This window comes from Myxine glutinosa, chromosome 9 (genome assembly GCF_964187855.1).
Source record: "Myxine glutinosa chromosome 9, kmMyxGlut1.1, whole genome shotgun sequence".
Lineage (NCBI taxonomy): Eukaryota > Metazoa > Chordata > Myxini > Myxiniformes > Myxinidae > Myxine > Myxine glutinosa.
Window position 1 is genome coordinate 92,977,996 of NC_136269.1, and position 26,919 is coordinate 93,004,914.

At 42.9% G+C, this 26,919-nt stretch overlaps 1 protein-coding gene across 1 annotated transcript in view; it reads left to right on the top strand.

Moving 5' to 3' along the window:
* Window positions 1–26,919, top strand: part of LOC137435741 (A disintegrin and metalloproteinase with thrombospondin motifs 16-like) — a 257,905-nt gene that overhangs the window by 170,173 nt on the left and 60,813 nt on the right. The window contains exons 12-17 of the mRNA XM_078785110.1: window positions 1,370–1,542; window positions 1,871–2,001; window positions 2,148–2,271; window positions 3,316–3,560; window positions 6,866–7,010; window positions 7,271–7,397. Of these exons, the coding sequence (XP_078641236.1) occupies window positions 1,370–1,542; window positions 1,871–2,001; window positions 2,148–2,271; window positions 3,316–3,560; window positions 6,866–7,010; window positions 7,271–7,397 (945 nt within the window). The remainder of the gene's footprint in view (window positions 1–1,369; window positions 1,543–1,870; window positions 2,002–2,147; window positions 2,272–3,315; window positions 3,561–6,865; window positions 7,011–7,270; window positions 7,398–26,919) is intronic.

Genomic DNA, 26,919 nt, shown 5'->3' on the forward strand with positions numbered 1-26,919 from the left:
GCTGGAAAGGGTGGAAATGGGAATGGTTCGGTGGATGTGCGGAGTATCGTTGAGAGAGAGGAAGACAAATGATGAATTGCAAAAGATGATAGGAATAGAGCCTGTGATTGATGCTGTGAAGAGAAACAGGTTGAGATGGTTTGAGATGGTCATGTGTTGAGGAAGGATGAAAGTGACTGGTTGCGAAGAGTGATGGAAATGAATGTAGAAGAAAGTAGAGGACGGGGAAGACCGAGAAAGAGTTGGCTAAAGGTGGTGGAAGAAGAAATGCGGGCAAGGTAGTTAACAAGGGGAGATGTAGAAAATAGGGCAAAATGGAAAATATTGCAAGGTTAACCCCCACTCTAGCAGGGAAAATGGCCTTTAAAATGCCTGTTGTTGTTGTTGTTGTTGTGGTATGGAGTCCTCCCAGGTCTCGAAGTATCCACCTCTGTTTCTGTGAGGGGTCATGATTCATGGACCAGTTTGTGAAGTTTTATTGTTTTAAAAGTTTTGTTCCAAGCGGCTCTGTTTAGGATCATCACTGAGCCCCAGACAGCTTCCAACTGTAGTTCAGTTGTAGTAAAATTCCCAGGCATGGTTTCTAAGATCTCCATGGGATTCTTTTATCATTTTGTTGCTCCAATAATCACTGGTACAGTGGTACAATTTCAATGCTCGTCAGCTTCCAGGATCTTTTCACTTCATTTTTGAAGGCTTGGTATTTGGTCATTTTCTTGATTTCTGTATTGTTTAGGCCAACGTTGCTGAGTACAGAAACCTCAATTAGCAATGCCTTCTTTTTTATTCTTTGTATCTAATTACGACATCTTGTCGCAATGCTTTTTTTCTATGTTCACACCCGATGGGATCATCAGGTCATGCCCGAGTGTTACTTTCTTATTTTAAGTTATTGCTTTTGGTTCATGTTTCCATGGGTTTTCTACAACTGGAATATTGAATTTTTTTCACATGTGCCAGTCGATTACCCTACATAACTTTGTTGTGCCATTGTTTGTACAGCTGGTCTGACATGAGTGTTTTATATCCCAATAGGAGGTAGCTCGTGCTTTCTCTTTCTACCTTGCAGAACCTACAATGGTGTGATTGACTCAGTCCCTCCATTTTCCTAAAGCCATTTGTGTAGTGTCCTTGGTCCTGGACATTAATAATGATTCGTTCTCCATCCCAGTTGAGCTGACCTCTTCTTAACCATTCCAATGAGCCTTCTTTGTTCATGCCCAATCTATCCAACTATTTTATTTGATACATTTATACTCTTTTATCGTTTCCCCAGTTGTCAGGGTATATTTGTTGATATTTTGTTTTATATTTTTATTTTGTCTTTTTTTGCAGTAATTGTGTGTGTCCATTATACAATCTCTTTCAGGCCTGAATATGGAGGACTGTACTGTGAAGGGCAAGGCCGCGCGTACCAGTTGTGCAGTGTACAGAGATGTGCAAAGGCATTTCCCACCTTCCGAGCTGTACAATGTGCTTGGTTCAATAGCAAACCTTTCCGTGGCTGGTACTACAAGTGGAAACCATACACCAAAGTGACTGGTCAGTCAAAATACTCCTTCCACATTATGCGTAAACACAGTGAACGACTTGTTCGACTTATTGAAGCTTTAATAAACTTTTCTCATTCATTCACCAATATTTGTTTACTGTCAGTTGTTGAAGACTATTTTTGTTTTTTATTCAATTTTAATTTTTTTTTTTTCATTATTATTATTTTTTAACTGTTTTTTAATTATTTCAATTTAATGCTCATTTAGAGTCTAAAACACACACACACAACAACAACAACAACAGCATCAACTGTAATAATACTGATTGTACAACTCAGGTATGGCGACTTACTGATTGCTCCAGTGGTCGTTTGCAGAGCAGGATGCCTGCAAGCTGTACTGCATGGCTGAAGATTTTGACTTCTTCTTCGCTTTGGCAAGCAAGGTGAAGGATGGCACACCCTGCTCAGAAGACAAGAAAGACATGTGCATCGATGGCGTTTGCATGGTATGGCACATGGTCTTTCATGAAACCAACATAATAGTTGCCAGGACATCTCTTTTTTTTTTAAAGAGGACTACCCTTATTTTATGAGAATAATCAATTTTCCATAGGTGTTACCCCTTTTTCATTGGTACCACCAATGTTTTCAGCACGTGGGTTGTGATTTGATGGTTGGATCTTGGGCAGAGAGGGATGCCTGTGGTGTTTGCCAAGGACGCAATTTGACATGCCAGGTGATTCGTGGAGAATACCACCAGCAGCACCATGCAAATGGTAAGAGATCTGATCATCATGGTTCCTCATTCCAAAATACCATCGGGCCTCAAGTGCAATAAATTCATTCGTTACCCTCGCCAGAGGAGAGGGTATTGCATTTGGGTTCGTTAGTTTGTCTGTATGTGTATGTCTCTTTGTTTGTTTGTCTGTCTGTCTGTTTGTTTGTCTATCTGTTTGTCTGTGTTTGGCTGTCTGTTTGTCTGTCTTTGTCTGTTTGTTTGTTTGTTTGTTTGTTTGTTTGTTTGTTTGGCTGAACAGAGCGTGAGTATGCTTTTCTCTGCAACCGTTGGTCTGATTTCCAAGAAATTTTCACCATAGGAGCGCTTCCTCCTGTAGATTTTTTAAATCATAAGTATGACCTCATATATCAAGTAGTAGGGCGCCATCTTGGAAAAACCGAATATTTTTGCACCTTTATATCTCCAAAACCGCTCCATGGAAAAAAATGAAAGATGGCTCATTGCAAACTACCCCCATGGAGAACAACATATATTCATGATGATGTCATTGGTGCCTTCATTATGACATCATAATTAGACAAGTAGAACGCTTTTATCTGATGAGTTTTAAAATTTCTTGAGCATGATCTGCACAAAAATTGTATGGGCGAATTAAATTGATGATGTCGTTGTTCACATGGTTCGGCAGCTATATTGGATCGAACATATATCTATGTTGTCAAGAAACCACACAAACACAGCAGCTAATAAACACCCCAAAAATACACCACACAAACACTTCCTGGCAAGGGTCTGCAATCTCTGATTGCTCTTTCTTGTTATGTTTGCCTTTTCTGTGTTTCTGAGTGAGTCCCCTAATAAAACTTTCAAAGTAACTATTTGGGGTTTATCAAAGGTTTCCATGAAGTTCTGTAACACTTTCATTTTGAAAGGTTAGTATCAAAAGCTTTATGTTGTGCTGATATTTACTGTGTATTTAATAAAAAATATTAAGCCTGGTGTTAGGCATATTTTATACTTCATAAACTATTAAGACATTTTATGCTTCATTCATTAGGAACACGTGTGTGCCTATCACCAGAATACCACACCATGTTCACTCTTCCATTGGGGGCACGAAACATCATGGTGTACGAGCTGAACATCTCAAGCAGTTACCTCGCCTTGCGTGACCTTCACGGACAATTCCTCTTGAATGGGGGTCTGCGGGTGGACTGGCCTGGCAAGCACCATATTGCTGGTACAAGCTTCGACTACAGAAGACCTTTTGATCGACCTGAGAGCTTGACTGCAACAGGTCCCATCAATGCAAGCCTTATGGTGGAGGTTCGTGCTCTGTGGTTTTGGAAATACCTTGCCTTTTTGACCAATAATTGTACAACTTGTTGCTGAAATTGTTATAGGACAATACAAGGAAACTCATATCTCCATCCATTGTTGAGACAGCAGAAGCAGCATGTCCAGAGTAGAATGACCTGGTCTGAATCCAAATTGATGATCCGAGATCAAGCCATTGGAGAAGAGGAAGGATTTGATGTCAGAAGCGATGATTGATTCCATGACCTTGCTGATTATTGGGAGCAAGCTGATTGGTCTGTCGTTGCAAGGATCTGTTTTTGCACCTTTTTTGTAAAGCGGTAATGTTGGCTGATTTCCAAGCAGATGGCAGATGACCTTGAGCAAAAGAGAGGGTAAAGAGAACAGAGAGAGGGTGAGATAGAGTGGCAGAGCAGGATTTTAGGACCCGTGCGCTGATGCCATCTGGTCCAGTTGCAGAATCAGAGTCGAGGTTTGACAAAAACTTCTTCACCTTGTTAGGAGAGAAGGACACAGAGTCCTGGAGCAGCTGGGTTCGACTGGGTAAGGTGGGTACAGAGAGAGATGGGTTTGGGACACAAGATTTGGAGGCAAACACAGATTTGAGGCATTCGGCTTTTTCACGTGCGGTGTCAGCTGTGTAACTGTTTGAGGTAAGGGAGGGGATGGAGGGGAAGCAAACACCAGAAACAGATTTGACCAGACACCACTAAGATTTGGAGGAGGGAGACAGGTTTGAGAGTTCAGTCTTGAGAGTGGAGAGATAGTGCTTCCTGGCTCTCCTGAGGGTAGACACCCACTTCTTCCAAGCTTTGTGAAAGTAACTGAGATTTCCTCCAGTTGGATTAGCCTTCCATGAGGTGAAGGCAAGTTGCTTCATGGCAACTGCCTCAGCACAAGCTTCAGTGTACCATGGACGGGAGGGAGGGTATGACAACTGAAGACGAGATGGGATAAATCTGTGCATGAGAGAGATCAGTTTACTTTGGAAGAATTCCCAGGAACAGTTGATGTCAGAGGCATTAGAGATGGGAGACCAGTCCAGATGATTGATGGCTGCTTGAAGACCATGCCAGTCGGCCTGAGTGAAATGCCAGACTCGACGGCACTGAGGAGGCTCTCTGAGAATGGCCAGAGAGATATCGACATTAACAAGGAAATGATCAGAACAACCGATCGGAGCAGAAGAAGAGCAGCAGACATTTGCAGTGAAGTTAGTCATAACCAAGTCTAGAAGAGAAGATACTCTATTGACTGAGATCCGGGTCGGGAAATAGACAGATTGTGTCAGTCCCAGTGAGTCGCAGAAGTCCTTTGCTGAGGTGCCATGGCTGGTGTGAGAGGAACCCACACCTATTCAGCTGGCATGATGACAGTTGAAGTCGCCACATATGAGGAAGAGAGAGTTGGGATGAGTGGACAGAAGTTGGTCCATGTTGTCTTACAGGGAGATGTAAATGGAGTCATCACTATTTGGAGGATGGTACAGAACACATTTGAACAAAAGGTGGGAGCAGAGAGGAAGCCGTAGCCAGAGGTACTCTTGGGGGTGGAGAGAGGGCAGTGCAACCTGCAACCCCACTAAGAGGGGAGAGAGTAGAGAGGGAAGGAGAGATAGCAACCCCACCACCAGGACGAGGCTCAGGTCTGTCATACGGAGGAGGGAGTAACCAGGAAGAGATATTAAGGAATCAGAGACATCTTGAAGGAGGAAAGTTTCTGTTAAGTAGATCAAGTCTGGATTGTCAGAAGCAACCTGAATGGAGAGATCAATCAGGTTTGAGCGAAAGCCCTGGATGTTTGAGGTCCATACCGTTAATGAGGAGAGAGGGGGAGCATCGGGTGCAGGACAGGCGAGGGGAGGGGTAGGGTCAGATGAAGGATGAGAGGGGGAGGGAGGGAGAGCTGTTGATTGTGTGTCGGAGATTGCAGAAGTTAGGAGAAAGGGAAGGATGAGGAGGACAAAAGGTTTAATGGTGATGGGATGAGGCACAGTGAGGTGTTGTTTGTCAAAGGTTCAGAGCATAGTCGAAGGTTCACAACCATTTACACCCTTTGACCATTTACACACCTTTAGACCCCTTACACTCCTTAGACACTTTACACCCCTTAGACCCCTCTCAACCCTTTACACCCCTTTAAACCCCTTAGACCTTATACCCCCCTTAGACCTTATACCCCCCTTAGACCTTTACACCCTTTCGACCCTGTCATACCCATTTTTACCCTTTTGAGACATATACACCTTTTGACACTTTCCAGACCCATTGGCTTTTTAACACACTTTGGCCAATTTAAGACCATTTGGACCCTTTTGACCCACTTTGCTCTTTCGTCCTTAGACACCTTTCGACCCCATTTGGCCCTTTTAAGATCATTGATTCTTTAAACACTTTAGACCCCTTTATGACTCTAAAAAAAACTTTATACCCTTTGATAATTTGAAAAAAATTCCTCCCAAAATCAGTTTTGACGACCTTTTCTGTGCACTATTCGCGTCGCATCAAAAGTTGCAATGATTAATCTAAACTGATATCTCAAAGTGAAACTGATGTTGAAACGTGAAACTGAAACTACTGATATATGGATCATCGAATGGGAAACCAGAATGAAATGCTGTGGGAAATTGCTGAAAGCAAAGCTATGGTGCATATAAAGAGACGGGGGAGGTCAGGAGCTGAAGAAACGATGTGGAGAGGGATAGGTGTCTGGAGGTGGTCAGTTGGCATGGAAAGAACTTTGGTGATCTTCCATCAGGCTGTAGGCCCAAAACATGCCTAAACCTGTTTCCGAGCTGAGCTTTCATAATATCACCTTCACTCCCGAGCAGTACTTTGCAGGTACAACATGCATGGATTGGAAATCTTAGCTGATAGAATGGAACAAGGTTGTCGAGGTTACAGCTGGTGTGCAGCTGGTGTGTATGTTATATATACACACCAGCTGCACCATTGCGACACTTGCTCACTGAATATTTACACTGAATTCCCATTTCTATCAATACACACTCCAAAAGAAATTGCTCATTTCAGGTGAGACATTTATGCGCCCTACCCCGCCCCCCCCCACCCTCCCCCCCTCCCCGCCTTTGACGTGTACCTTTGCTAGTAAATATATATATATATATATATTTATATATATATATACGTTATATATACAGTCTATACATACACACACACACATTGTAAATTGTAGATGGGATATGGATGCTCCATGTGCACATGGGCTGAATGGCCTCTTTCTGTACCTATTTAGGTTCTGGTGTACTGTTCCCTTGTTTATTGGCTTCTAATGTCTCTTTCTGCATTGCTTAGATTTTGATCCAGGGAAAGAACACTGGAATTGCTTGGGAATATGTCTTGCCAAAAATCACATCAAGTGAGGGTCATATTGCAAGGAAACTCCACACCTTCTCTTGGGTTGTGGTGTACTCAAGCTGCTCAAAGTCTTGTGGTGGGGGTGAGTGAAAACGTTTTCTCATCCTCATTAAAGATTTGTGAATGTGAGTGAAAAAACGAGCAAATACAGAGGACTGTTGGCCTGTTGGACAACTTTATAAATCTGACATTGTTGATAACAACCGACATAACCGTGACATTTTTGCATGTAATTTAAGCATTCAAAAGTGTAATATTGGCCCTGATTACTGCTTGAGCAGGTTGCTGATCTTCTGAATCGGATTTGTGGGACGATTTGTGCGTGTTGCCTGATCCTCACAGGAAAGATGTCCCCACTTGCTGTTTGTGTACGAGAACAACAGGTTCAAGTGAATCAGTCCTTCTGCAGTTCCATTCAAAAACCCACTATGGTTCCCACTGAATGCAATAACCATGCATGCCCTCCAAGGTAACGTTTCTATATTTGCTTTATATTTTTCGATACCGACAAATGTGGTGATATGTTCATTTTTTGAAATATCTTTCCTGATTGATTTTCAAATGAACAACTCAAACAATTATCTATAATAATAAAAGGCAGTGTGTGTGTGTGTGTGTGTCCTCCATAACTCCAAAACCAGGAAACCTAGCAGCCCCAAACTTTTCATGCATACTTCTCGACCTCCGAGGGAGTGCATGTATGAAAACGGGGTGATCGGGTGTGTTAAAACACCGTTTTGAGGATGATTAACAGGGTGTTCATAACAAGCAAGACCGAAAGTCTAACATCGGCATAGGCAGGCTTGTTTGATACTTTTGTTGAAGAGGATAGTATGACCTAGGTGGGGATACCAGGTAGCAAATAATGTAAGTATTTTTTTTTTTTTGCATTGAGACACTGGTTTATTCAATATGTTTCGAGTCAACAATGAACCAACCATATACCACTTCAATCTAGAAACTTTGGAATAACGACAAAGGGATTGCAGTGTTATGATTATATTTACTATAGTATTAGTATTAATAACGCTATTATTATTATTATTATTATTACGAAAACAATACTGCTATATAATAATAATAATAACAATAATCTATATTATAATAGCCGTAGATGATTCTGTCTGTCTGTCTGTCTGTTGGGCGTCTGTCCGGGGTGTGGCTTACTCGGTTTGCAGAGTAGCTCCACCCATAGCTCCACCCATTCTGGGAGTGGCTGCATATAATTATAAACAAATATCCACCATTTTATTAACTCGCATAGCTTTGAGGCCTGTTTTGTAGGCCCATGGTGTCTTGCTCTCTCTCCCAGTTTTATTTCAAATCAAATTCGATATATCATTTCATTTTTCACAGTCGCTAACATAGTTTTAGACTCGGTTGAAAAAAAACGGGAAGAAAATCCAATGAAAGTTGCCATTTATAGAACGAAATGAAATCTCAAAGGCCTGTAACTTCAAGGCCATTGAGTCTCTCTCACGCCTTTATCTCCAATCTAACTCACCATATGATTTCATTTTTATCGATGGTTTTGGACTCAGTGTCAGCAATAATTGAGAACATTCCACACACGCGGGAAAATGCAGATATATTTTTAAAAATCGCGTCATGATGTATCATACACCGCCCAACATGACACCAACGGCAACGTGTCGACATACAGTATATTAAAAATTCGCTTTTGCTTTTCCGTTAAGATATATTACTTTTTTGTTTGATGACAGTCGTCACAAAAACGTCAACAATGATGCCGACATATATTTCTTCGTTTTTATTTCATTCAACATTATTAGCCGGAAGTAAAATATGTTTCAGGAAATTACCGAGAGATATTTCTTCGTTTTTTTTATTAGTTATGTGCGCATACACTTTAAATAGGTTTATTTGAAATCTTTAATTTTCCACAATATAATTTACTTGCCATTTATCATTTGATGATTACGAGACACTTCCTCTTGAGGATCGCGACAATTCATGCGCTGCGTGGAAACTTCTATTTCCAAAATGAATGAGACGATCGATGAAGAACGCAGACTTGAACAGGATGTAGCAAGAAAACGAATGAGACGGGCGAACGAGTCCATCGACGAACGTCAATGCAAACTTGCGGGGTCACCCGTGGGAATCCCACGGGCATGGATGTGTGTGACATTTCGACATATTGAGTTAGATGCTGCACATTCATTTTTACAAAATGGTTACTGGCAAGTCATCAGATCCAGAAATGGTGTAATGAACACAATTTATTTACGCGCAAGCAAGACGGCCCGATTTCCGATTCCGACGGGCCGACGGGCGAGACGGGCCGATTTGGAGCAAGAAAAAGAACGAGACGGGAGAAAAACGAGAGAAACGAGACGGGGAAAGCCGATTGGAGAGGCGAGTGTATATATGTGTGTGTCTGTATGTGTATATATATGTGTGTGTGTGTGTGTGTGTATATATGTGTGTGTGTGTTTGTGTGTATGTGTGTGTGTATGTATGTGTGTGTGTGGGTGTACATGTGTGTATGTGTATATATATATGTGTGTGTATATGTGTGTATGTGTGTCGGTGTACATGTGTGTGTACACGTGTGTATGCGTGTGTATATATGTGTGTATGTGTATATATGTGTGTGTCTGTATGTGTATATATGTGTGTCTGTATGTGTATATATATGTGTGTGCATGTGTGTGGGTGTACATGTGTGTGTACGTGTGTGTGTGTATGTATGTATATGTGTGTATGTGTATGCATGTGTGTGTGTGTGTGTCTATGTGTGTGTATGTGTATGTGTCTGTGTGTGTATATGTGTATGTGTGTGTATCCATATGTGTATGTGTACATGTGTGTGTGCGTGTGTGTGTGTGTGTGTGTGTGTGTGTGTGTGTGTGTGTGTGTGTGTGTGTGGATGTGTATGTGTGGTTGCGTGTGTGTGTATATATGTGTATGTGTATATGTGTGTATATGTGTATGTGTGTCGGTGTACGTGTGTGCGTGTGTGTGTGTGTGTGTGTGTGTGTGTGTGTGTGTGTGTGTGTGTGTGTGTGTTTGTGTGGGTGTGTGAATAAGAGAGACCGAATTGTGAGATACAGAAATGAAAAAACGAGGTGTGTGTGTGTGTGTGTGTGTGTGTGTGTGTGTGTGTGTGTGTGTGTGTGTGTGTGTGTGTGTGTGTGTGTGTGTGTGTGTTATTGTGAAACAGGTGCAGCATCTTTTTTTTTTCTTTTTTTTTTTTTTTTGTATACTGAATCGAGGCTCGTGAAAGAGCTAACATTTACTTCACAAACAAATCAACCAGACAAACAAAACACACAAAAAGAGGGAGCAGAAAACAAGATGGGGAGAGAAGGGGAAGCACACAAACACAACATTTGAGAGCAGGGAGATGTGTGGAAGGGAGAGGGCTTGGGGGGAGGGGGTGGGGGGTGGAGGGAGAAGTATAAAACACAAGGACACCAAGGACTTCCAGGACAGAAGTTGGTATTTCAAAAAAGTGGAATTGGGGTGAAATTAGCGGGGGTAGAAAAGATCAAGCTTTTGGATGGGGGAAGATAAGAGATGGTGGTGAACAGCAGTTTTAAAGACCTGCAGGGTGGAGTGGGATTGAAGAGAGTGAGGGAGTTTGTTCCAGAGGCGGGAGAAGAGAGGAATGAAGGAGTGAAGATGAGCAGAGAGTCTTGATTTTGGCAGTTTGACCATAAGAGGGTTGCAGGCAGATCTTGTGCGACCTGTAGGAATATTTGCGGGACAGAGCCCAGAGAGAGCTGGGGGGGGCAAGGCCAGAGAGGAGTCGGTAGAAGATGGAAAGACCACCAACCTGCCTGCGGTGAGTGAGTGAGAGGCCCTTGGAGTTAGCTTCATCACGGGAGATTCCAATGATTCTGAATGCTTTGGTTTCAACAGCGTGAAGACGAGCTAGGTGTGAGGCAGGAGCACCAGCCCAGAGGGGAGAGCAGTATTCCATTGAGCTGCGGATGAAAGCCTTGTATGTGGTGAGGAGCTCAGGTGTGCCAAGGAAGGACTTTGCACGACGGAGGATGCCCAGTCGGCGACTGGCTTTGGAGGCCAGATTTGAAATGTGGTTTTCCCAGGAAAGATCATGGCAGATAGTGAGACCCAAAAGCTTGAGTGACAGAACTTCTTGGAGAGGATTATTCAGAAAGTGGATGGGAGGGTTGTCCAGTCGGTCTTTTCAGAGAGACATCGTAAGAGTGTGAGATTTGTCAGGATTGAAAGACATGTTCCACTTGTTTGCCCAGGCTGTGATTTTGTCCAGGTCTGCAGAGAGTGAGGAGGCAGCAGACTGCCGATCTGAGGGATGAAGAATGGAGCGACAGAGAGTAGAGTCATCAGCAAAGAGATACAGAGGATTTTCAAGAGAGTCAGAGAGATCATTGATGAAGACCAGAAAAAGCACAGGGCCCAGAACACTGCCTTGTGGAACTCCAGCCTGAACAGGAAGAGGAGATGAGAGAAACCCATTCAGGGCCACACGTTGACTACGACTAGAGAGGAAGTCCGCCAGCCATGCGTGGAGATTTCCATTGATACCAAAAGTGGAGAGTTTGGTGAGCAGAGCGGGCTGCCAGACCGTATCGAAGGCACGTGATATGTCAAGGGAGACTGCTCTAATTTCCTGTTTGGCATTGAGGACCTCCATCCATTGTTGAGAAAGCAGAAGCAGCATGTCCAGAGTAGAGTGTCCAGGTCTGAAACCAAATTGATGATCAGAGATCAAGCCATTGGAGAAGAGGAAAGATTTCATATCTGAAGCAATGATGGATTCCATGACTTTGCTGATAATTGGGAGAAGGCTGATTGCTCTGTAGTTGCTGGGATCTGTTTTTGCACCTTTTTTGTGCAAAGCGGTGATGTTGGCAGATTTCCAAGCAGATGGAAGATGACCTTGAGCAAAAGAGAGGGTGAAGAGAACAGAGAGAGGGAGTGAAAGAGCGGAAGAACAGGATTTTAGGACCCATGGGCTGATGCCGTCAGGTCCAGTTGCAGAATCCGAGTCGAGGGTTGACAGAAACTTTTCCACCTTGTCAGGAGGAAAGGACACAGAGTCCAGGAGCAGCTGGGTACGACTGGGTACGGTGGGTACAGAGAGGGATGGGTTTGGGACAGAAGATTTAGAGGCAAACACAGAGTTGAGGCATTCAGCTTTTTCACGCGCGGAGTCAGCCGTGTGGCCATTTGAGGTGAGGGAGGGGATGGAGGGGGAACAAACACCAGAAACAGATTTGACCAGACGCCACCAGGATTTGGAAGAGGGAGACAGATAAGAGAGTTCGGTCCTGAGAACGGAGAGATATTGTTTCCTGGCTCTCCTGAGGGTGGACACACACTTGTTTCGGGCTTTGTGAAAGGAAATGAGATTTCCTTCCGTTGGATTTGCTTTCCAGGAGACGAAAGCAAGTTGTTTCTGGGCAATAGCCTCACCACAAGATTCCGTGTACCATGGACGGGAGGAAGGGTAAGACAACAGAAGACGAGATGGGATAAATCTGTGCATGAGAGAGAGCAGTTTGCTTTGGAAGAATTCCCAGGAAGAATTTATGTCAGAGGCAGTAGAGATGGGAGACCAGTCCAGATGATTGATGGCTGCTTGAAGACCGTGCCAGTTGGCCTGAGTGAAATGCCATGGCTGGCTGCTTGAATCTAACTCAATATGTCGAAATGTCACACACGTCCATGCCCGTGGGATTCCCACGCGTGACCCCACTAGTATAATAATAATAAGCGGTTTATTTCAAAAAGACTTTCGCAGCCATTGGCTGAATTACAGTCAATTTACAAATACTGCATTTTGATTACAATAATAAGTTACAATTAATAATATAAGACACAGCAAGATGCAAGTTATAAAATGCATAAACCAATATAAAGTTATTTCAACACAAAAAGGCCACAAGGAAAATATGAAAGGCAATATAAAGTATTGCAATTTAAAATATTAAAATAATGAAATAGATCAAAACAATCAATTGTGGTAGAGTAGAGCAAGAGTGGTGCACAACAAAGACAACATGAAGTGTAGTGAGAAAAAAAAAAAAAAAAGCCGTACCAAGCCTCCCCATGAAGTTTAACCAGACCGAAGAAGCCATGGAGGCTGCGACATTGACTGTCTCCCCGACCTCCATCCCACAACTCTGGCGATATCCACAGCGTTTGTGCAGAAAAACACGGAGAAGTCCCATGCACCCGCAGCAGAGAACACCAAGGTCCCCATGCAGACCAAGCAGCAGGAGGAGGGGTGGAGAGGTGCAGGAACGAGCACAGTGGTGGACCCGATGGCGAGCAGATCAAGTCATGAGCAGAGGGAGGGCAGCCATGGCAGGAAGGGAGTGCCCATCTCTGATGCCAAGGCAGATCCAAAACGTCACCTACAAAACCAAGGAGAAGCATGCAACACAGAGCCAGGTGCGCATCGCAGAGCCAGGTGTGCAACGGAGAGCCAGGTGCACAACGGAGAGCCAGGTGCACAACGGAGAGCCAGGTGCGCAACGGAGAGTCAGGTGTGCAACGGAGAGCCAGGTGTGCAACGGAGAGCCAGGTGCGCAACGGAGAGTCAGGTGCGCAACGGAGAGCCAGGTGCGCAACGGAGAGCCAGGTGCGCAACGGAGAGCCAGGTGCGCAACGGAGAGCCAGGTGCGCAACGGAGAGCCAGGTGCGCAACGGAGAGCCAGGTGCGCAACGGAGAGCCAGGTGCGCAACGGAGAGCCAGGTGCGCAACGGAGAGCCAGGTGCGCAACGGAGAGCCAGGTGCGCAACGGAGAGCCAGGTGCGCAACGGAGAGCCAGGTACGCAACGGAGAGCCAGGTACGCAACGGAGAGCCAGGTGCACAATGGAGAGCCAGGTGCGCAACGGAGAGCCAGGTGCACAAGATAGAGCCAGGTGTGCAGCCAGGAGCTGATTCCGTCAATTCCAGGCCAGTTCCCGTCCAGCCAGCAGCCGAAGGACAGCAAGGGCACAACGGCAAAATGCAGAGCCAACAATATGGCACCACTCATGACTTACAAGTTTTCAGGCATTCTTCCATCACGATCCTTGCTCAAAACCCCGCCGATGAAATCCACGGCCAGAAACCTCCCGCCCACTGCAAGAGCGGCCCGAAAGGTCATGATCCTGAACATCACAAAAACCGCTACATCCATGAACAGGGGCACGTAGTCTATGCTGGCATGTGAGGGAGGGTTCACCTCGCCGGCATTGAGACCATCAGAGGGTCGGTCACTGCAGAACCATATTGGCCTAAGAGGCAGAACCCCAGCACTGAACCTTGCGATACAAGGAGCTCAAGGTGTCTGGACAGTCATAATGAATCCATATTGAAGCATTGGAACTCCCTCGTTTGCTAAATTTAAATATGACTTAAAATAAGCTAAAAACAAAACTGCGAAAACCTAAGGACTCCTTTCACCACGAGACACACGCACGATACCGGCTAATCCCAATATTAGTTTATTCTATGTTTCGAGTCAACAATGAACCAACCATACACCGCTTCAATCTAGAACCTTTGCAATAACGACAAAGGGATTGCAGTGTTACGATTATATTTACTCTATTATTAGTATAAACGCTATTATTATTATTATTATTACGAAAACAATAATACTGTATTAACCCTTGCATGCAGTGATTGGGCCTCGGAGGCCCACAAGGTTTTTTTTTTATTGCAAAAACTATGCTGTACAATTTTTTTTTTTTTTGGAATGAGCCTCATTTTCACCGACTTTCATGTTGTTATACACAATTCAGTGACATAAAAAAAAAAAATTTCATTCAGGCTTGTGGGAAAATCTTCATTCTTCACTTATAACCTGAAAATCCGACAGTAATGCAGGCCTGGGGCCTTAGAGGCCCCGCATAAATGTTGTTGTACTACTATGTTATGTCATTATTTTCTTGATATGATCCTCATTATATGCTCCTATAACTTGGTTATAAATAATTCAGTGACAAAAATATGAAAATTTCATTCAGGTTAGTGGGAACATTCATGGGGCCTCCGAGGCCCAATGGCTGCATAGGTGTAGGATTTTTGACAGTAGTGGACATATATATTCGAAATAAAAGGATCAGTGAATCTTATATTTTGAGCATATACTCCTCCATGAGCCTCAACTATTTAAAGAAAAAAAAGTTAAAAAACCAAGAATAAAAATTTTTTTTGCAAAAAAAAGAAAAAAGGATTCGTTCCTTGTATGGGATTCTTCCAACTAATAGGATCAATGATTCACATTTTTTGAGCAAATACACATCCATGAGCATCGACTTGGATTGAAAAAGGATATTAAAGAAAAAAAATCTATCAAAATTAAAAAATAAAACAAACATTACACGAATATGTATTTTGGGCCTCCGAGGCCCAATGGCTGTGTTTATGTAGGATTTTTGACGCCTGCATCGAAGGGTTAAGAAACCTGGGCTAATTTGTCCGAAGCAGCCTGAAGGTGAGCCATGAAGCCTTAGGCCTATAAGTACTGCATCGTTGGAAGACCCGTAACGCCTATGCTTTCGATATTTGATGGTCATTTTAACAATGGGTTTGTTTGAGTTTCACACTGAATGAAAAACGTTAACGTAGAGCATGGTGATTGTGATATATGACAGGTTCGACGATATATTCGGCCTGAACGAAATTGGAATAAAAATGGCGATGTGCGGAGTCAGCCACCGTACCGCTATAATGACATCAGATGTAATCATATCACCCTGTCATGTGACCAGATCCTCAGCTCTGATTGGTATACGTTTGAGGGGACTTACAAACAAACATACGTACAAACATACGGACTTACAAACATACATACATACATATGGACGGACAAACACTGTTCTAGATTGCTTTGCCCTATGGGCTACGCCATAAAAACCCCAAAAAGCCTTACCAAAATGGCGATTCACCAACTTGATCAGCCCACTGTCACATCATAGGGTTCTTTCAGCTCCAGACCTCCAGGTATTAAAGATAGCTGTTCACCACCATCTCTAGCCATCCCCAATGCAAAACCATGATCCTTTCTACACCTAATAAACCATACCTCCCCTCTCCAAATGTTGCTTATGTATCCATCTTGTCCACCTCTTTCATTCTCCCCTACCCCTCATCGTTAACTGCATCCCTTATTTGTCCGGCTCCATCTACCTTCTCCCTCCTCCCTGCTACTGGTGTTTCCCCATTCTCCTGCTGTTCACTTTGTTATTTTGTGTCCTGATTTAGTCTGATTTAGATTAGATTGTCCTGATTTAGATCACACTAGCTCTTCCATGAGCCTTGCCAATATGAAAAATAATAATAATAATAATAATAACAATTGTGTGACATGGACGATTATTTTTTCATTGACGAAAGAGTAAAGTGTGTGTTAGTAATTTAATGCATGAAACGTAATATTTATTTTTGAGTCATATTAATTGGAATTTTCTTTTTTTTTTAAGAGATGCTGATGACCTAATGGTTGTGGCACATTGAACAGAGCAATTTATGTCTGCATGCCAATTCTGCCCCCTGCTGGGGTTTCTCCAACGCTGGATGCGAAAAGAATAGTGCGCGTGATAATGGTTTGCATTGCTCAAATGTAACTAAAAATTTGGCTTGTTTGGATAAAAAATTTAAAAACATAAAAAAGAAAGATTTGCTTTGAATTGTGAGTGTGAATCTTTTAAACAAATCATATAATTTGAAAAATCTTTGATTCATATTTTCCTTTCCATTTCCACTTTCTGAAGAAAAATGGGATTCGTCACTTCTTTTTGAAAATGGAATTTTTTTTTCCAAAAAATTGAAAAAGTCGTTTCAAAAGATTTCAAAAAACTGTGTCCAACTCAGTTAGAGGCCAACTCGACATCATGTATCTGCAAATAACTTTTGTTAGTTAACTGACTGGCATTTACATGGCTTTATGTCACTGTAAGATCAATCCAATCATAGACCTTTTCACTGCCTGGAGGGTTAAGCAGTAATTTCTAAGAATGTACATTTTGTACTAATAATAAAGTTGTCATGTTCAACTACCTGTTCCATGTGACAGCAAAAGTTTGTTCAAATTATGAGCATACTTACGACTCACACTTTTGCATTTATTCTCGTCAAAAAGGATTTGGTGAAAGTCCACAAAATACTCGACAAGCCACTACATGGCATGATTATTGTGTGGTCATATGGCAACTCAAGGGTGGGCCGTTATTTATAATGTTTGTTTCTTCCCTTCCACTGCCAAACTCAGGAACTATTTACCTTTTCATCTCTTTCCAAACACTTGTCACTCTTTTTCCTTTTTTACTCTTTTCAAAAAGCAGATTGCTGCAAAAAGCAGAACTATGGGCCATGCTTGAGTTGGTCTTGCACTAGATGATACCAAAAATATCAATTGGACAATGTCCCTGTTATGAATAACTATTGCTTCAAGACTGATATATCATTATTAAGAACATGTGATAAAGTAGGGGAACATCCAAATCAACAGTTTATCACTGTCACTGGATATTTGTGGAAATAAAAGTTGACGGCAAATGGCTGCATCCTCATGGAGTAGCAGAAGCCCAGCCTGTTTGCAGTGTATATCAACAGCATCTTTGGCATTGTCATTGGGAAGGAAACTCTTACTTGGAGTTCATCATTGCTGGAGATGCAACCTGGTGCCACAACTGCAAGCTGGAATTGATTTCTTGTGCAGCAGAGTGTAAAAAGGCCAACTTCTCCACATCCAAATAGGACAAACATCAACGAGGTATCATCAAGGTGATTCACAATCGATTTTCTGACCACATTGGGACTTTGCTAAACCGGGCAGTTCCACGGAGTCAAACACTGAATGGAAGGTATGACCATATAGTTTTGTATGATAATCCGAGACCTGCAGTGTCCTAACGCATCCAGAGGTCCGGGAGTAAAACGTTTTGTCTCACTCGCCGCCGTATTCAATGGAGATTTAAGTCCAAGTGACTTCCACTTATTCCCCAGAATGAACAAAAACTACTTATGTGAAAAGGTTTGGTATCTGCTGAAGAGGTTAACAGCAGTCACTTCATTAACCCTAGATAGGTGTACCCCTGGGTATACCCATGCTGCACGGATGGGTATACCCAGGGGTACACTTATCTAGGGTTAAGGACACTTCAGAAGAAAGGTTTCAGTGCTGAGATAAATGGTGGCTGATGCTGGATGTAGTACATTGTAGTTATCAGGGTTGTCCAATACACTAGCCATATGTGGTGAATCGTCCACAGACATGTGGTGAATGGTGTTCTTCAAAAGTTGTATTTTTATGTTGTTTGCAAACGAAACGTTGGTGCATCAGTCGTCTGACGGCTCAAGCAGGTTGCCAATACACCCAATATTGTTTCAAGCGAACTAAATTGGCCGAGATTAAACTGATATTTTTAATACTAGCAACGGTACCCACCCAATGGGCGGGGCTTCAATTGGGAGACCCAAATGAAAAGGCAAAATATCAGAAATTGAAGGCTTTTTTATTTTAAACGATTTATATAAACATCTGTTAAATCATATCACACACAAATCATTAAAATCTAAACAGTATTTGTAAAATTTCAATAAAAGCCACATCACTGTTCATATCGGTAAATATTATTCCATCGTGTTTGGAAAAACTGGAAAATTGGGAAAAAAATTCCTAATTGGAAAAACAATATAGCCTATTTTACTCCAGGGGGTCCCAGGATTACCCACCCAAAATTTCGTTGCGATCGGTTCAGCCGTTTTTGCGGTACCTGGGAACAGATAGACAGGCAGACATTTGGTGAATTGTAGTAAGATAACTCAAGAACAATTTGACTTCCATTGTACTGACAGCACCACCTGCAGATATCAGCGATCTATCTGACCATCACCCAGTTTCTATATTTATATCTATAATAAACTTCTATTTTTTACCTCCGCCCACCAAAGCTGGAAGGAAGTTAGGTTTTCACCCATGTCTGTCTGTCTGTCTGTTTGTCTGCTTGTTGACATGACATCTCAAAAGGTTGTGGAGGAATTTGTACTAAACTTGCTGAATAGATAGCTTATGGGGCAAGGACCAATTGTTTAGATTTTGGTGAAGATCCAAATCTGATTCCAGATCCTTGAATTTTTTAATTGTTTCTTTGTCATTGAGAGATGGGGCCAAAACAATTTATTTGATATTTTTTGCACTGGACCGATCTTAATTCCCAGACATTGTTAATGAGTAATGACTACAACGTTTGGTGACTATGATGTAAAGCGATGCAAGATGAGTCGTTTCATTACCGCAGGTAATTAAGCTGTTTCACTGTGCTACTTTATAGTTATACCCAGTGGCGTTGTAATGGTTTGTGGCGCTCGGGGCGAAGGTCAAAAATATCGCCCCCTGCAGGCAATGACATAGTCAGAAATTCCTATTGTGGGGGCCATATGAAAGAGCTCTAAGCTTCCCCAGCGAGATCAGCAGCAGAGCCCTGGAACCCGTTCAAAATGAGAATATATGTAGTTATGATCTCCTGAGATGATCAGGCTAATTAACTACAAAGAATCCGGAAGAATTCCTGTTTCTAAACTCGGGCCATGTTAAGGTGTATAAAGCAGTTTAATAGGTCTTTTCCATGACATTGTATTCCTATTACAAAATAAATAACAAAAACAATGATAACATTGTAACAAAGCATTTAATAATACTATTAATATGAACAACAATAATAATATTAGTACAATTTGGCAATAATAAAACGAACGTATAATACCCGCCCTGGTCCAAGCAGACCTGGGCTTAGTGAAAGGTAAACTAATGCTGAAGTAGAGCAGGCAGGTATGCTATGCTACAAGGTAGTTAACAAAAACTACATCAAGTCTGCATGCAGCGTGGTGTGGTATTTATATGGCCTAGATCAGGGGTTCCCAACCTTTTTTGTGTTATGGCTCCCAGAGCACATCCCTAGCACCCCCATCCCTTTCACGAGGGTTGAGCGGCGGAGCGCGTGTAAGCAGGCTAGGGGGGTTTGGGGGCATGTCCCCCAGAATTTTTTTGGATTTCTTGATGCTCTGTGGTGCATTCTGAGAGGTGTTTTTTCCTTTAATTGGCTATTTTGTTTGTATGAGAATTGGTAAATTATTACACAGAAAATGAGGAATTCCAAGTTGCCAACATGAACATTTAGTTCCATGGTTTTTTTCTGTTCCTTACTGGCTCCCAACTACATCGTTTTTGGAAGAAGCAAACAAAGCAATGTCGCTCGAATGATGCATGTTTGATATGAGATTTTAATATTATCAGTAGCAACACTATGTACAGCATAAAATAGAACTGTCACACAAGAAAACAGTATGAAAAGGTTCCAAGTCAAGAATATGTGAAAACTAAAAGCCTCTGTTGTATCTGTATTTAACACAGTGTGTTATAATCTCACAAAAAGAAACTCAATTCGACAACAACTCAGGTAATCAACACTAGGGACGCGGTGCATTCACCGTAAAAGTGAATTAAAAACTCAGTGAAAATGAATTGAATGAATGAATGAATGATCGTTTTAAGGCCATTTTTCCCCGCTAGAGCGGGGGTTAGCCTTGTGGGCCCCATGACAATCATGGTCCCCTGTTTGAGGCAATGTTTTTAGCTACCAATGGCTAAGTGAGATGGCTGTGATAGATACAATAGAGATACAATGGCCAAGTGAGATGGCTGAAATTGCATTTTAGCTAACAATTGGGGTATCCATGGTTGAGTCACAGTCAGGGCACAGCGGAGGTCATCTTCCACATGGAGCCGATTACGCTGTTTCGATTTGATATTCAACAGCATGGAAAACCCCGCTTCGCAGAGATAGGTAGACGAGAATGGCAGAAGCACCCGGATAGCTATCTGGCTGATATTAGGGTAGCGACCCATTCCCACCCAAAACTCTGTCAAGCTCTTCTCTTCGAATGTGTCTTTGGCAAATGAATCGTTTCGGAGATCCAGGAATTCATCTTGCATTGCCATCAAGGGCATGCTCTCCACGCAAAGGTTGACGGAAAAAGGATTCCTCACAATTTTTGCCTCATTGTCGTCTAAATCAGGAAAATACTTATGAAATTCTAGCTCCCGTGACTGCAGATGCTCAAGAATGTCATTTTTCAGTATGGGATCAAGCTCTTTTCCCATGCTGTCATGCAATTCAGACATTCTTTTGAACACAGCAATGTTTCCTGTGTTCACTTTCCTGTGCCAGTTTTGTAGCTTGGCAACAAATCCTCTGAGATGATCGTGGAAAAGAATAATATTAGTCGCTCTTCCTTGGAGCTTGAGGTTCAGCTGGTTCTGCTGCTTGAAAATGTCAGCAAGATAAGCAAGTCGTTCGTTCCACAATTCTTCGTCGTAATGCTGCAGGAGGTCATGTTTCCCTTGAAGATTCAAGAAATGTTTGACTTCCGCACGAAGTTCAAAGATGCGGTTCAGAACATTCCCTTTCGAAAGCCAGCATACAGCAGTATAGTACAACAACGTTTCATGTTCCGCATTCATGTCTTTGCACAGCTCCTTGAACATTCAGGTGTTGAGAGCCCCTGCCTTGATGTAGTTCACAATTTTGATTACGACTTCAAGAACTTTCTTCAATGAGAGAGGGAAAGTCTTACAAGCCAGGGTGTAGCGATGAATCATACAGTGGGTTTCTTTCGCTTGTGGTGCCAGTATCTTCACTTTTGCTTGGAATCCGGATTTGGAACCAAGCATGGCAGGAGCACCGTCAGCACAGACACTGCATACATTCTCCTACTGAATCCCTCTCGCATCGAAGAACAACTTCATTTTTTCCATGACATCGTTAGCTTTTGTCGTTGTTTCCAGGGCACTGCAGAACAAAAATTCTTCCTTGATATCATCTCCCTTGACATAGCGAACGAATGCCAGTAGCTGGAAGCAGGAACTAACATCGGTCGATTCATCAAGTTGAAAAGAAAACAAGCCGAAAGGCGCCGCCTTAATCTCATTGATGATCTGTTGTTTCACATCTTCCGACATGTCACGGATACGATGCTGCACTGTGTTACCGTATTTTCCGGTGTATCAACCGCACCCGTGTATCAACCGCACCCCCGATTTTCGACTTCAAAAAAAAAGAAAAAAAAATAAGATTTTCGAGGGGAAAAAGAAAATCAGGAAAATTTAAAAAAGAGAAGAGAATAAATAAATAAAATGGAAAGCGAAATATGATGAAAGGAAAGAGAAACTGAAGACAGAGAAAGAGTGAAAATACATGAAATGAGTTGAAAGATAATTTTAAAAAACATTATAATTATTCTTTCTTGCCAATGTGGGGCCCTGAAAAGCGCCATTGGGTTTTGGCTCTTGCCAATGTGGGGCCCTGAAAAGGGCCGTTGGGTTTTGGCTTTTGCCAATGTGGGGCCCTGAAAAGGGCCGTTGGGTTTAGTCTCTAAAATCCGAAGAAGTCCTCGTCATCCGTTTCTTCAGTCCAATCTGAGTCGGGTTAGGCGAGATCCTCGTCGTCGTTATCCTCTTCTCCATCGTCGGAAAAGGGCCGTTGGGTTTAGGCTCTAAAATCCGAAGAAGTCCTCATCATCTGTTTCTTCAGGGAAGACATTACGAAGATCATCATCCGAGTCTGGGTAGGCGAGATCATCGTCGTCGTTATCCTCTTCTCCATTGTCGGTCACTGCCACTTCATCCTCCCAGATGATGTCATCTTGAGTGCCATCAAGGGCATTAGATATGCAGCCCTTGAGGAAGGCCCGCTCGATGATGGCTGCCGGCAACTCCTCCCAGACCTTCAGTATCCAGCTACAGATCGTCGGGAGGTCCACCTTCCTCATCCTCCCAGTCTTGGTGAAGGTCTTGTCCCCCGACAGCATCCACTCCGACCAACAGCGCCGCAGTCTTCTCTGCTATGTCATCAGGGAGACTCTGTGTGATGTGGGTTCGCCAGCGAATGGAAAGGCCATGACGACCCATGAACCTGTATGCCCAAGACGTACTGGCCGTGAAGTCATCGACCCCTGTTTCCCTGGCGATGAGTCGGGCCTGGAGTCGCAACGCTAGTGTCGCGATGGCGTGTCCCTCGGCTCGCCTCTCTCTCACCCACATTAGCAGTCTCTCCTCCAAGGCCGGCCACTGGGCTGCTTTGCCCCTCATCGCCTTCTTCTTCTTCGGCATCATCTCCAGCGTCTAATGACGGACTCGTCGATTCCGAAGTGTCGGCCGGCCGCCCGATTACTAAACTCTTCTGCAAACCTGCAGGCATGGAGCTTGAAAGCTGCTGTGAATGATCGCGGTGCCATCTCGTGGTCTTGATCAGGATAGAAGCGAATGGTGAAGCTTGGTCTTGGTCAGGATAGAAGCGAATGGTGAATCTTGGTCTTGGTAGCTCGAACAGGATAGAACGAATGGTGAAACTCCCCGTTGACCTCTCCGTTTTATACATTCGCCCAGCCCATGCGGCGGCATCAAAGCCGACTTCAATAGGTTAGGCCAGATTTAAAAAAAGAGTTGTTGATCGTCCCCGCCCGACCCTACGAAACACACCCGACCCGAAACTTTTTTTATTTTTTATTTTGAAAAAAATCATAAAAAACGATCTTTTCACATTCAAATTTGGCGCCGTTCTGCACCGCATGCGCAGTGCGTGCTGCGCAGAGCGTCGCAAGTGCCTCGGGCAACTTCACCCATTTTACGTTGGCCATTCATGGTGGCTATTGTGTGAGATTTTCCCCGCTGAAATCTGTATTGATTCGTGCTAGAATCGGCTTGAAATGCCTATTGTGATCGCATCAATAGCCCGTGAGGGCTCTTCCAAGACGGTGAAGGACTGGTTTGCGTGCAATATCGAGTTGGATGTTACAATCTCGGACTTCTATGCAGAGTTCTCAGACGGCAAGTATGATGGGGATAGGGAGCCATTGCCTGACGATACACGCGGTACTTTTGTCAAAGTATTCGCCGGCCCCAGTAAAACTGACATGACGAAAGTTTCACCAGCTTGCAAAGTTTCTGATGTGACAAAGACTCTTGGCTCATTTCTCAAATTTGTGTTGGCTGCAGACACGGCCACGGATCACAGGATGGAACCCGATGAATGAAGAAATAAAATCATTTTGAGGAGTAAGGAGTCTTTATTTCATATTTTTCCATGTCAACAAAACTCAATGGAAAGTAGGAAAAAAATATTAAAAATAAAAATAAAAACCTCCCTCCCTACCCGAACGTTTGAGAAAAAAGGACGCTCAACAACTTTTTATTTTTATGTGGCCTTACCGCGGCGTTGGTTAGACAATAGGTACGTCATAATGTCCCATGCAAAACATCCTGTTTACCATGTTGACGCTTTTGTTTTGTGACTTAATCCTGTCTTTATTTAGCACACTCTATTCACTATGTGACCTGTCATTCAAAGAGGACTAGTGAAAGTACACATTTTCACAAACACGCATAGAAAAATCAAATATTACAAACTTCAAACTTTCTTGTATTTTGACTGGCAGCAGTAATCGGCGTTGAACCTACCTTAGTAACGTAATTGACGATCATTCATCATTGTATCCCCGCAACCCCAAAGTAATATAAAGATTACGTCCCGTTGATATGACAGTTTATCAATGCACAAATTTCTCTGTTACTGTGTATCAACCGCACCCCATTTTTTAGGGTTTTCCCGTCGGTAAAAAGCCGCGGTTGATACACCGGAAAATACGGTATTCGATAAAGACACCTGTTCAACTTTGCGAGCCTCTGCTTTGCCAAGAACCAGAAACTTCATAAGAAGCCTGGACAGTTGCTACATTTTGTTGTTGAAAAGCTCCTCCCTCATCCAACTTCTGTCGCTTTAAATTTCTTTACTGCCGCCTGAAAAATTTGGGATCCTACTTTGCATGTTGTGCGTGATTCGTCTCGAGGTGCAACTTCAACTTGGATGGCCTCATGGATTCAGTACTCAAAACCTTGTGACACAGCACACATTGTGATTTCTCTTGGGCAGACATGGTAATGGACGTGAATCCAAACTCTATGTATTCGTCAAGATACTTTCTTTTTTTACTCCCAGAAGCCATAACGTCAAATCGGCAATAGGAAAAAAAAAAAAAACAATATCAAAGTCAAAACAATAAAAACATTTTTATTTTTTTTTATTTTTGGTATGGTTCAATTTACCCCTTGGCCCCCCGAGAAATACACCATGGCCCCCAGGTTGGGAACCACTGGCCTAGAGACTGGAGCTGATGAGATAGAGCAGCAGAGGAAGGAAAGGAAGTTAAAGAACTCACTTGACACGTGATCCTGGCCGTTGCTGATTGGGACATAACACCTGAGATATCTATATTTGATCGATGTAATTACATAACAAATGTCCAACAGTTACACCCCTCCATCCCCTGGGCCAATGGGTGATCTCCATATTACCGAGTGCATAATTATTAACCTCATTATAAAAGATAAGAGATCTACACAGCAGGCAACCCAATAATTACTAACACCGTAACACCGTGAAGTTAACACCCTTTACCCGATTCAAAGCTAGGGTTGTACCTATTTTTACTTGTACCTATTTAAATAGTTAGGGTTAAGGCATCCGCCTTTTGTACAAATAAATCCACAACACCCCCCCCCCCCCCATTTTTGCAATGGTACAACCCTAACTTTGAATCGGGTAAAGGGTAAAGGGTAAAAACTTTACGGACATCTGTGCGAGGCAGATTGGCAGTGTATTTAAATACTCATTGAGAACCCTAAACCCCAATAAATTATATAAAGAAAACAAGACCGAAAGTTTAACACTGGTGTAGCTGAGCTTGTTTGATACTTTAGTTGAAGAGGATAGTATGACCTAGGTGGAGATACCAGTTAGTAGATAATGTAAGTATTAAATTATTTTGAAGTATTCCAAGTCTCTAAGCTGTCTGTCACCATGGAAGTGAAGAGATTGCATTGAGACACTGTATGGTTTATTCTATATGTTGGTCAGTTAGTCAACACGATCAAAGTGACCTCAGCACCATCCCGACACACACCACCGTGTGTGTTTCGGAATGATGTGTTTTATGGCAGCCGGAGTGCAAATCATATATCATCACCCTGTTGTCATAACTTCAGTTCCCCCCAATCATCAAGTATGATAAATTTGTCCCAACCAGGTATATGACGTAATATATGAACGTTCCCGAAAGGGTGTTTAAAGAAACATAACGAGCAAAGCCAAATGGCATGACATTTTACCTTTCAGAAGCGTAATTGTCAGTTATAAAACTCACCCAGTATGTAGGATATATATGTGAGGGTCATACGTACATACGGAGAGACAAACGCTGTAAACACAGGAACCAAACATATTGTGGCGGGCACAAGGGGCAATAATTCCGCCCACCAGTGGGTGGCGCGAGCGTCCAGGCAGGGAACGAAAACGCATGCCCCGCCTTTCGACCGATCGGCCACGCCCGGGGGCAAGGCGTGGCCTCGGGACATATATGCGGGCTCTAAGCTCGAGCCCGCCCAGTGCTGAAGTGCGAGCTCTTAATAAAGACTTTGTTTGTACCAACGCGTTGTGGCCTACCTCTCTGGCAATCGAGTCGTGTGTGCACAGCACCACAATATGCACCATAAAAAATCGTTTGTTTAATCACGTGTTTGCCAGTTCTAAAAGCCTCTTTGCGAGTTTGAAGAGGAAGAAGCGTTAATCTATGGTTTATTCACACAGCAGTTTGAACGGAAACATTTATTATTCCACGACAGTAGAAACTCTTTAGAAGGGACACGGAATGAGCATAAAAATTATATATACAATAGCGATATTTTGCGAAGCAATATGAAAATATATAAAACTACATAGAAGGAACCCACAAACATCAACAACCACAGCCGCGATAACAATTGAGTGTTATAGCCGGCGAAGCCGGTGTTGTGAATGAACGCGTACGTATTATGTTGAAAAGCCAGATTTTGCTGGATCCCTTGAGAATTTGGAAGCTTTGACGCACCAAATCGCTCAATGGAGGCCGCCATCTTGCGGATGCGGAAGTATGCATAACAAATTG